Source organism: Amphibalanus amphitrite, unplaced genomic scaffold, assembly GCF_019059575.1.
Source record: "Amphibalanus amphitrite isolate SeventyFive unplaced genomic scaffold, NRLGWU_Aamphi_draft 000128F_arrow, whole genome shotgun sequence".
Classification (NCBI taxonomy): domain Eukaryota; kingdom Metazoa; phylum Arthropoda; class Thecostraca; order Balanomorpha; family Balanidae; genus Amphibalanus; species Amphibalanus amphitrite.
In genome coordinates, this window is record NW_024881623.1 from 788,533 (window position 1) to 800,358 (window position 11,826).

At 49.1% G+C, this 11,826-nt stretch overlaps 2 protein-coding genes across 5 annotated transcripts; one reads left to right on the top strand and one right to left on the bottom strand.

Moving 5' to 3' along the window:
* Nucleotides 1–1,995: 1,995 nt before the first annotated feature.
* LOC122381846 (ionotropic receptor 21a-like) lies at nucleotides 1,996–4,878 on the top strand. Its single transcript, XM_043366548.1, has 3 exons — nucleotides 1,996–2,000; nucleotides 2,355–2,427; nucleotides 3,178–4,878. The coding sequence occupies exons 1-3, from the start codon at nucleotides 1,996–1,998 to the stop codon at nucleotides 4,876–4,878; spliced, it is 1,779 nt and encodes a 592-aa protein (XP_043222483.1).
* A 561-nt stretch (nucleotides 4,879–5,439) lies between these two features.
* Nucleotides 5,440–11,077, bottom strand: LOC122381850 (UDP-xylose and UDP-N-acetylglucosamine transporter-like). 4 transcript variants are annotated; one of them, XM_043366554.1, is made up of 8 exons: nucleotides 10,974–11,077; nucleotides 9,604–9,739; nucleotides 9,205–9,318; nucleotides 8,829–8,931; nucleotides 8,555–8,677; nucleotides 8,104–8,307; nucleotides 7,370–7,518; nucleotides 5,440–6,908 (listed from the first exon to the last, which is right to left on the bottom strand). In XM_043366554.1, the coding sequence occupies exons 2-8, from the start codon at nucleotides 9,678–9,680 to the stop codon at nucleotides 6,686–6,688; spliced, it is 993 nt and encodes a 330-aa protein (XP_043222489.1). In that variant the 5' UTR covers nucleotides 9,681–9,739; nucleotides 10,974–11,077; the 3' UTR covers nucleotides 5,440–6,685. The 4 variants fall into 4 exon arrangements, with proteins under 4 accessions (XP_043222489.1, XP_043222490.1, XP_043222491.1 ...); XM_043366555.1 differs by having other exon boundaries at nucleotides 11,020–11,074; XM_043366556.1 differs by having other exon boundaries at nucleotides 10,821–11,057.
* Nucleotides 11,078–11,826: the final 749 nt, after the last annotated feature.

The following is an 11,826-nucleotide window of genomic DNA, read 5'->3' on the forward strand; positions in this document are numbered from 1 at the left end:
TAGGACCTTAAAATTGGGTACCAATCTCTGCGTCTCGTAACGGCGCACACGCTCGTTTTTTCCGCGACGCGCTAGCTCCACCAGGGGCGAAACGGCGAGGGGGGGTCGTACCCGCCCCGCCCCCCTCGGCCGGCGCGTATGTAGAAAACCAATAGGTCCGGCGAGGGATACATATATCTTATCGTACACCTCCCCCCTGGTCGATTGAGCCTTGAGGTTAATGCAAATGGCAGAGAGTGAACGCAAACGGTTTGCTATACTTTTAGACGGGAATCACTGTTTGACCGTCCAGTGTCCAGCTGGGTGGATTGTGGAGGGTCAGCCGAGTCAGCACTCACGGGCTGGGTCTAACTAGACGGTGGAGTCGCGACCAGCATCAGCAGCAGCACCAGCAGCAGCAGCAGTGAAGGCCAGCAGCAACAACAGCAACAGCAGCAGTGAAGGTCAGCAACACGGCGGAGCGTTGGTGACCACCCCTCACAAACGGCGTGAGCGGTGAGGTGTCTCAGTGCTGAACACTAGCCACTGAGCTAACGGCTACTACCTATTCGTCAGTGATCTTATCACTGCGTGAACGAATACAAACCAAATGTATGGCATGGCATTCAGGAAAATAAAAACGGCAGTTTAACTGGTCCTGTTGGCGTTTTGACAATTAAGTTTCACGTCATTTTTGCAAACAGTCGGGTAATTATTGAGTTCTATCATACATATTCTCATCACACAAAAAAAAAACATAACCAATGACACACGCAGTGTCCACTGCTCTTTTTTCAGTACCTACTTTATTCATGAAGCCAGTGAGATCTACGAAAAAAAAAATTGGGAACGATCGGATCTCTAAAGCCAGCGTGGGCTCTAAGTAAACCTCGTACGCTATCGGGAGTCCGGGACCCTGTTAGACCTTCAGACACCAACGTGGAGCCTTCAGAAGGAGAAATCGACCCCACATTTCCACTCCACTGTTCGGGCGAACAGAGGTGTCATAAAAATTCCAGTGCTCGATTTGAAAAGGTCGACAAGAGTTCAATAGGTGACATCAGAAAAACGGTGGAAGCTCGCTTGATTGGCCGCCACAGCTCAGTAGTTAATTAAAACGGTCTCGATAAAGGCCGGTGCTCTACCGGTTACGGTCGCAGATTCCGCCCGTGGGGTGCTCAGCTCGGAGTTACAGCACTTCGCCGGCTCACCAGGTCACTATAGCATCCAGGTTAAGTACCACTGCTATCGGCAGCTCCGCAAGCTCATTGCCGTTTTATGCATGCTGCTTTGGACTTTGTGACCCCATACCAAATCACTGCCTAATGTTTTATTTGATAGTCTGGCTTATCACCCTTGGTATAGGCAAAAGGCTCCCACCTGATTACCCTAATTAGAAGATACGCCTGACATTTGCATTCGATTAGCATACCAATTAGTCGGGGCGGAGTTGGTCAGTACCGATACGAGATTTCCCCACTGATATGTATGGATTCTCTGTCCAAACAAGGGTACGGTTGCGCGACGTGCACATTCTCCGTGCAGACGGCGGATCGCTGGTGCGGGGACGAGAGAGCCCGGTCCCAGGGGAGTCGACAATCGGCGAGCGGCATCAACTTACGGGAGGATACCGTGGCATCCCGTACACTTCAGTCGGTAAGTATGATGTCAGATGTGCATTGTGCAACCAACCGTAAAAAGTGAAAGAATCACTCACTTCTTTACTTTGTACACAACGTATTTAGTTATGTTGCTCGGCTCTGAATCAGCTATGTAACCTTTTTGAAATCAGATCAACCCTCGCCGACGGTCCTACCTACCGGTTTTATACACAAGTCTCGCCCAAGGGAAGTGGGGGAACAACCGTTTCGCCCTGCCCCTATCACCCCCAACCGAGCTAGAAACTCGCAAAAATACGAGCGTGTGCATGCACCGTCACGAGACAGCACTGGCCCGAACTACAAAGTCTCAGGTCAGCCGGTGATCTCTGAGGTCAGCTTAAACCCTGGCCCTAAAATGCGGTTGGTGTCAAAAGATCAAGCTCGAATCAAAAGTTGAGCATGCTCAACTCTTCTCTTTCTGCTTTCTATCGGTAACGCTTCCCTAGCAATCACAAGAAAATGGTCAGGGGTGACACCCTCTCCCTTTCCATCCCCAGTGTACGATTAAACGCGCCGGGTATCATATCATGGCCCATTTTTTATCATAACGTTGCTCCATCGTATCTGCATTGCGTCTGAATTGTGATCTTCTCTTCGCTACATATGAATTATGATGCCCCGTGACATCCATGTCGTGGTCTGAAAGTTGACTCAGACCAGATTACTTCAAAAAACAGGCTCTGACACCTGTCTGTGTCCCGTCGTGTTCCACAGGTTCAGCCACAGGATGACCACCCTCCTGGTCAGCGTCCTAGTGCTGAATGGAGCACAGCTCAGTCTCCAGCAGGTGACGACACCTGACCTGATCTCGGAGGGCGGCCTACAGACGACTCCGCTGCTCCCCCAACCCGGAGTGGGACTCGAAGACGGAGAGATTGCCACCCCGACCGATTCACTCGCCAACTCAACCCTGGCAGATGATAACGTTATCAGACGACTAGACACGAAAACAAAAGGAGCAAACAATCGGTCCATTTCAGTCGAAATTAGCCATACAAAAATGGACACCGAAGCTTCAATGAATATTGATCCATTCGAAACATACCAGACTTTACGGAACAATACGCTGGGCGATCACATAACAGTAGGGTTTGTGGCGGCCGCACTTGAGGTGGAGGACAACTGTGCTGCCAGCATCATCTTTGACGAGGGATATGCTTCCATGGTGGAGAAGATAGCGCAACACGTCTCGGCAGAGAGACGAGGCTATAGTGTGCAGGTAAGCAGTTGTATCTAGAAACGAAAGCATCGCGCTGAAAGTCTAATCAGGTAAAAGTGAACTGAACCTTCGTCCCTCGACCCTCAGTGAGTAGAAACTCGCTGGTCAAATCCGTTGGGGAGCGATTCTAAGGGTGGGAGAAGTAACCCAGACCTCAAAGAGCCACCCTGGAGGCCGGAGGGGTGTAACTGTATTACCTGTTGTCTGGGTAAGTTTACCAGCCAGACGAAAGTAATACTGCGAATGAGCTAGTCTTGAGAATCCGACCAGACGGACGATTCCTCGATCACCCCTAACACCTCCGTCATTACGTTTCAGTACTCCTCGGTGGGTAGCTACGTGAACAACACCCACTACACGGCGGCGGTGCAGGCCGGCGCGTGTCGTCTGTTCGTACTGCTGCTGTCGTCCCTCTCCTCTCTGGACCGGCTGCACACGGTCACCTACCTGGTGGGCAGCGTATGGGACCACCGAGGCCACTACATCCTACTGACCCCAGTGCCACCCGGCGACGCAGCCGCCACCGCCTCTAGCGGCGTGCTGGAAAACCTCCCCTACTTTCACGTGGCACACCCGATTGGAGACCCCGTGCGACGGGTGGCTCTCTGGCTCTACTCAGGCTTCGACCTCTCTATGAGATACGTTCAAGGGTGGAAACCGAACCGAAAAGCGCCTAGCCTGTCTCCGCCTCCAGCTAACTTTGTAGGCAGACGATTGAAATTCGTCAGCTTTGAGCACGAACCTAGCAACATCTACCTAGATCACAAGTTGGGCGGCGATCACGTGGGTATGGATTATTGGTTGGCACGTGCACTCGCCGACGTGTATAACTTCACCCTGGACATGCGCGAGCCGACCGACGGCGGTAAGTGGGGCGAGGCGCTGCCCAACGGCACCTGGATCGGCCTCGTGGGCGACGTCAAGGAGCGGCGGGCGCACTTCGGCATCGCCAACATTTTCCTGACGCTCAGCCGTTGGAAGCACGTCGACTACACGCGGCCGTACGACCATGAGCACGCCTGTTTCGCGGTGTGGAACAAGCCGCCGCTGCCGCACTGGCTGGCCGTGGTGCGGCCCTTCTCGTGGCCGGCCTGGCTGACGATCCTCACCAGCCTGACGCTGAGTGTGGCCGTGATGGTGGTGCTGGCGCGACTGGCCGGCGGCGAGCGGGCCGCCTTCACCTCTCTGCCGCGCGCCGCCATGTACAACTTCGGCGTGCTGCTGGCGCGCACCCACCTGATCGAGCCGCGCCGCGCGCCCAGTCGCAGCTTCGACATCGGCTGGCGGCTGGCAGCCATGGTGCTGGGGTTCGCCTACTGCGCCAAGCTGATCTCGTTCCTGACGTTCCCCACGGTGCCGGAGCCGATCGACTCGCACCGCGAGCTGGCAGAGACCGGCGTCGAGGTCGGCAGCTGGGGTGGCACGCTCGGAGAGCTGATGGCCGCCTCGACCAACCCCTGGGACCGTCAGCTGGCCACCCGCTACATCCCCAACTACGACTTCGACAACGCTCTGCGCCGAGTGTTCGCACAGGAGTACGGCTACATCGAGAACCGAAACACGCTCATCTACTACATCCAGAAGTACTACACCACCAAAACCGGCCAGAAGCAGCTGCATATCATGGACGAATGTTTCCAGAACTTCATGATCAGCGTCATGCTCCCCAAGTACTCGATGCTGACGGACCTGTTCAGCAGGACCATCCTGCGGGTTCGCGAGGCCGGTCTGATTCCAATCTGGTTCAGCTGGTCGCTGGACGCCGTTAAGACGGAGCTGGTGGACATCGCGCGCGGTTCCAGCTCCGACTCCCGCCGGCGCAGTCTGAGTCTGGAGCACATGCAGGGTGTGTTCCTGCTGCTGCTGCTCGGCTGGGTGCTCAGTCTGCTGTCGTTTCTGGCTGAGTTCGGTGTGAGGAAGGTGGGGACAGGGCGCACCACGCCGCCACCGGCACCCACCCCGCCCGTGGAGACAGCGGTTCCCACTGAGAGGGGCGAGGTCCTGCTGCTCAGTATGTAGATTGTAGACTGAGACTGACGGTGGTGCGGCACCACTGACCACAGTTACACATCTACTTAGGAGCTAGTTATAACTTCCTACACTTGTAAATAACATTTGCAGATAAAGCACACAAAACACATGCACAGCAAAAATGCACGTTAATTGTTATGCCAGATATTGACATTGTTGAAGATTATCTCCAGCATGAAAATGCGGGCTCTAGGCTTTCGAGGTAAAAAGCAATATTTTGTGTGGCAGCGGCAAGAAAACCGGTCAGGCCGGGATCGATTGATGTCATTTCAGTACCCAGGAAAGGTGTTCGTGCTATAGCCTTGGTGACGAACGATATAGGTAAGAGTAGGACTCCCTCCGAGAGCTAATAATCATATTGTTTGAGGGACGTAAGGCACTGCAACCTGGCACAAGCCATTCACACGACGCTTAACGACGAGCTCAAGACTTGAACACCTGTAGAATGACCCTTAAAACTATCCTGCAACTCGCGAGCCAAACAACTCGCAGGTTAAGCTGAATCTAAACCTCTTTTAAGTCAAGCACTCGTTATTCTTATATATAAGGTCTGAGGGGAAATCGTGTATTAAAGATCATGATAAAATCATAAATAGGGAGAAACCACGCGCAGCAAATGTACCAAGATACAACTGTTCCCGCTGGTATAACTTGTATATCTACAAAGGCTAAAAAAGGAAGCATTTGTACACTTGGACGTATTTGAACTAAACTGGCATGATGCACGGAAATGAGTGCATGAATACATGCATACTAGCCTAGGTAAAATGTTCTGTGGCTGTTAATCATCCTACTGAATGTCAGCTAGACTGACCCAATGATACAAAAACAGCACAGCATTATGAAAGCAGTTATGGCGTCACCCTGTACAGAAAAATGGACCACGGTCACACCCGCAACAAGCTCGCGGTTGAGCACCCTGTATGATAACCGGCATCGGGAACGATCACCGACCGCCAGTCGGCGTGACATCGGGTCATCTGAGAGGGGCAGTCAGACAACAATGCCCAGCCGACTCCGCGGCTACATACCCTGCACACTGCTGCCCGTCAAGGGTTACCCATTCCGTCGCACTGCATGAAAGTTTAAACGTACACACGGCGTGTTACAACCCAAACCGGACGGAACAACAAGTTGGACCTCCTAACCATCACAACCTTACCCGGCCGAACGCGACGACTTACGGGATGGTCTCACACAGAAAACCTCTCCCCGTTCAGAACTAGCCAGCAGGAGCCGCTAGAAACCATCCCCACTGGCTGATCATACAGGATAAAGCCCTTAGCTGAAAGAACGCATACATGCACTTTTGTGTTTGCAATGCCCATGCCGACACCCCACACTACATTTATAAATCACACTGGCACACAAACTGGCGCATGGCACAGAGTATAAGCAACATGTAAAAAATGCCGCAAAATGCGCGCAAATATTAACATAAATACACCCGTCTCGAGACAAACACACCGTCGTCACCAGCAAAGCTCGTATACGAGCACACTGCTCTGGTGGAGGGCCGTCGCCTGGCTGCAGCGCAGCTAACTGGAAGCCATGGTGGCTAGCTGGAGACCGTTTCGTTTCTAACTTCGTTTCCACCGCGTTGGGTAGCTATGAGCAACATTGTGGCTAGCTGATTAAGGCCATATCGCGGCTAGCTACTTGGCAGGATGGCTATATACCTAGTTGTCGGGGTAACCTCCAATTTAGTTGCCACCGCAGCCACGTTACTACTTACTGGCGTGGCTGTATAGCTAGTGTCCGGGGTAGCTATCTAGCTAGTTGTCGCGGTTGCCATCTAGATAATTGTCTGTACGGCGAACATCCCACACGGATCAGTGAATAGCAGTGTCCCGGCGAGTACGAGCGCCGCGCCGAGCCAGTGCTGCGCCACGAACGGGTTCGAAAAGTACCAGATGGAGAAGAGCAGACTGGCAAACTTACGGAGTGTGACTACCAGCGTGACGACGAGAGAGGTGCACTGCTCCGTCAGCCGAAACACCATGCTGATGCAGAGGTATCTGGACGGAAGGCAGGTCAAGGAAAGACACCAGACTGAATGCAGGTGCGCATGGTAAAATACAGATGAACGATTTAATAACTCATGTTACGTGGTACGCATGTAAAACACCAATGAATTCATCCACTCACGCATTCATAGACAAAACTCAAATTGACACAGGCCACAGACATAGGAGCAGATACAGAAAAACAAAGATAGGCACAAGCAGACCATAATAGACACATACACAGAATTATTGACGTACACAACAGACAAACAGATGTGCGAAAAAGCAACAGCAGACTACTGATCACGACAACAGACACAAAGGATATCACAAATGACAATCCACAAGCTGATAGCAGATGATAGAAGCAGGACTTTCAATCAGCGATATCACGGATGACGTAACGCATTTTTTTTTCACTCGACCATTGTTCAGTGCGCAACACCATGTCTGCTGTCCCCATGAAAGGATACTGAGTGACGACGTTGCAGCCGAGCAGCAGCCACAGCTTGGGGACGGCCCCGAACGGAGCGAGCAGGACGGGCTCCGACTGGCTGAACAGCTGGGCGTGGTGGTAGATGTCCGGCAGCAGCGGCACGAACAGTGGCAGGGGGAGAGTGTGCTGCCGAGAGAAGAACGTTATTATAGGCGGCGTATACTGCAGGTAACAGCGGCATTAACAGCGAGAGGGGAAGACGGGGAAGAAGAGGAACGAACGTTCCCACACGTACCATAAGTCACGTATTAACCACGGTGTTACTGGCAGCGTGAGCTACGGACAAATTATGAAGAAGCAAAGTGTTGTCAGGCACCGGTCTTGTGTTCCAGAGAAAGTACGAGGAACCGCGGTATTAGTGGGAGCAAATGCTGTCGAGAAAGCAAGGGCTGGGGGTTTTGCAATTAACAGCAGTTGATTTTTTTTAAACCAGGCAGAAAAAAACACTGAGGTTTAAAAAACCAAGATGAGCTGACTTCTAAGATAAGAGGCTTTGACACTAGAATGGATCGTGTTCCAACGAGACAAACGGTAGTACCCGATGCAGTAGCCATCAGATTGGTATATCAGATTTGCCGATAAAAGTTCGAAACACGAATGAAACGTGTTCGTGAACACGTCAACAATGAACATGTTAGCCATAAGTTGCGTAGCAGCGCCGGCAGAGCATCCACCCTTCCACCCACATATACAGAACAGAGCTGCACTGACCGTTATGAAGAGAGCCTGCTGCGAGTGTCGGCCGTAGTCACGGTACAGCACCTCCTGAAAGATACCCAGCCGAGCGGCGAGCAGCAGCGCCGCCGTTAGGATGGCCACGCCGAGCGCCAGGGTGGCCGGGCTGCTCCGGTCCAGACCGGAAGGGGGCGCTTTGGTCGGACCATCCACCGCCGGCTTCTCGGCAGATTTCACCGACTGTAGGACACACACACGGTAGGTCAGACGGGATATGCGCAGACACGGTGTCATAAAACTAACGTGATTAATTTGTTTTCATGTAAATACATGGACTATTTTAAAGTACCTACTTTAAGCGCCCTGTGAGGCGCAGCTGGTTCATCATGGTCAGGTGGGTGGTCCAGTCCATCACCGATCTGCGACGCTATGGTCATTGGTCACTCATCACCCACCTTAGAGGCTATCGTGGTGACCCATCACCCACCTGGGAGGCTATGGTGCTCAGTATGATTCCGACGGTGACGAGCGCCACGGCGGCGTACTTGTGACGCGGGTAGAAGCGGCGCAGCACCACCATTCCCATGAACAGGTTGGCCACCAGCGAGCCCTGAAACAGGCAGACAGTCCTCGATGAGAAGGCCGACAATACGAAACGAAAACAATAAACGAGGAGCCGAACACGTGCAATAAACAGTCTCGTCACACAGACACAGCATCTAAACAAATAAGGTAGAACATGATTTTAAAAAAATGCTTACCGATTTGAAGATCATGTGCAGAGGCATTGGAATCCCAAAGTTCAATGCATAGTTGTTGAGAACGCTGGAGCCAAAGAACAAGCAGACCATAATGATGTACTCTCTGCAATAAAATCATTCATACAATAATGATTGTGATAATTTACCTTGTGGGTATTCATAACATAGTAGAATGAGGATTTACAGGATCATATGAATATAGCTGAGTGTAAAATATTTTTAGGCACTTTTGACTTTGGACATTCAATGCCATAAAGTCTACAATGTAAGCATGCATTATATCAGACAAATGTTTAATTCAAATACACATATTAGGCCATATGGTACTGAGTCTAAATTTGGTGTGCTATTATTTTGAACAAAGAAAAAAACTCACCTTAAAGGGATTTTGGACTGCTCTTTGCCACACCTCATGGTGAAGATAAAACCATGTAAGGCAATAAAAAGAAACTGAGAAAATGTGACCAAATTTCCACAGCCTGGATGAACCCTGCAAATGAAGACAACACAACACATTAAAGGCATACATCATGTCAAAGAAAGCTTAATTTTAACTTTGTATTTGCTTCTAAACAGGGCATTATGCAAAAGCATGTATGCAGCCCTTATGCAAGTTCTATTGTAGATTATGAGCTAATTGTTGTTAATCTATAAATATAAGAAATATTTGCTAAAGTTCAGAAAATAATGGGAAGATAATGAACTAATTTGCATTTCTTATATTCAAACCACTAATGGATAACTATTAACAGTTAAATGAATAGGAAGTACTCACTTGGTCAAACACTCCAAAAATACAACATTGGAGCAGCATCCCAGCATCACCAGGAAAATGATCAGTGGAATATTCATGACAGTATATTCTTCTTGTTGGCAATTCCAATGACCTTTTCTCTCAGAATTTACCTGCACTACAAAGGAGAAATACATATTACAGATACTGATAGGAAAAAATGTATTGGCTACAATTCTTATATTCATTAAAATCAACCATCACAAAATTTAGCAATCACACTTTGGTTTTGAAGATTTCCTCTAGTACAGTCAACAGTGTGGACATCCAGAAAAGGTGTCCATGGTGCAGTGCACCATGGACACGTTTTCTACACCATGGACAGTGGACACCTTTTTTTTGTACAGTGCAAAGTTTGCACATAACAGTGTAGGAATAGATAATGACATGCTGAACAACACAATCTGTAATGCAAAGCTGCCCAACATAATAAAGGGTGAGTACAAGTTATTAGGTCTTGCTTGTTCTGACTGGTGCAGATTTCCTATCTAGATGGTGAGAACTAATGCGAATTCATCATCCTAGCTGGTGCATCTTGTCAACCATAATTGTAATGTAATGCTTTACAATCTAGCAAATCAAAATACAGACTGCAGTCCCACATCTTCTCTGAAAACAGCTTCACCTCATTTCAGCACAAAGTGTGATCTTTCAAATTTTGTGCTGCAATATACATTCCTTTAGAGTGTGGGCTCATACAGGTCTCAAGTCTAACCAGACTTGAAAACCATCTCAGTAGTTGATAAGATAATTGATATTGATATTGATGCAGGCAGCAGAACACACCCCAAAGCAATGTCAAAATTTGCACTAGACCACACATCATAAAGCTGCCATCACTTCAAAAAAGCCGTCCAATAAAATGCAACCCAATGTTAAGTTAAACAAAAGTAAAAAATATAGTGAAATTAGGAGGTGCCAATTTCCAAGCAATAGGTAGGTACCTTCATCACATCACCTCACAATCAGCAGACAGTATATGGTATACAGTATACTGCCTTGCACCAGACTTTTGGCCTTTTGATGGCTGTTAGTGAGACGAGAGAGGTAGCCTGAGGGCGCATATTTGAAGATGGGATTGGGAACACAAATTGTGGGACTTTTGACACTTTTTAGTCTTAAATCTTGTAGCTTGTTGAGTTTAAGACATTGTAGGCTATTATTTTTGCAACGTCTATTATTTTTTGCAATGCAGTTACACTTGTTCCTGTGATTGCGAGGCCATCGCCCTTTCGGCGCCTCTAGGACTTGTCTTGCCGGTTGGCGTCTCGAGAACGCCAGCATTGGATTACTTCTTAGTTATCCTCACAGCACAGACATGCATGGCAATAACATTTCAACCGTTTTTATACCTCGTTCAAAAATCAAAATAGAAATCCAACCACATCAAGACGATACCAAAAATTCAAAACTATGCATCTCTTATACGGCCTTGCTATGCATCAACAGACAAATTGAAATCAAATTACAGCACACGTAGGCAATTATACCGGTAATAAGAGACACTGTTCAAATGATACTGCGATTACCTATTTAGTTTCTTTTAGCAGAAGTATAAGCCAGTAAGCGAAAGATTATCGTCATCAACATCAAATAAAACCTGTAAATGATGTCGACAGAACAACACGTGTCTGCGCAGTAACTGAATACTTCGCGCTACTTTCACTCAATTATAATATGGTAGCACTGCGCTACCAGATGAAGTTTTTTTTTCGGTGTCTTTGAAGGCGGATCATTGCCTTTGAACCGTGGTAAGCGTGGCAGCGCCTATCCTATCCACATTATGCAGGTTGCAGGCACTGTATTCTGCAACTACTCTTAGCCTTCGAGACAAATGTCTGAGAAACGAGAAAATTAAAAATCTCGTCAACAAATATTGTAAATTGTGTGGAGGAAGAAAGGGTGCACGGCGTGCAGTTGGACCTCAAACAAAAAAGATGAGGAACAAACAGGGGCTTCACAACGGTTTCAGGATTGGATGGTCCGACCAAAAAGTGCACACTCTTATACAAGGCTGCATCATGAAAGTAAAATTATTGGGGTCCAGAGTCCAGACCCCCCCCCCCCCTCCCCTCCTGGCTCCTCCGACCCCTTGGTGCACCAAGGTGGTGGTCGGTGAAGCCCCTGGTGAAGGTGAAGGCTGGTGAAGCCCCTTCACCGACCACCATGGTGGTCGGTGAAGCCCCTGGGAACAAACAAACCTTA

Bases quoted from the DNA above. Each gene is read 5' to 3' on its own strand.
- LOC122381846 (XM_043366548.1), top strand. The intron at 2,428-3,177 runs GTGACGACACCT...ATTACGTTTCAG, and splicing joins CACAGCTCAGTCTCCAGCAG to TACTCCTCGGTGGGTAGCTA.
- LOC122381850 (XM_043366556.1), bottom strand. From the start codon at position 10,905: ATGCTGGCGTTCTCGAGACGCCAACCGGCAAGACAAGTCCTAGAGGCG. The intron at 8,932-9,204 runs GTGAGTTTTTTT...ATTTTATTGCAG, and splicing joins CAGTCCAAAATCCCTTTAAG to AGAGTACATCATTATGGTCT. The intron at 8,308-8,554 runs GTGGGTGATGGG...TGTGTCCTACAG, and splicing joins TGAGCACCATAGCCTCCCAG to TCGGTGAAATCTGCCGAGAA.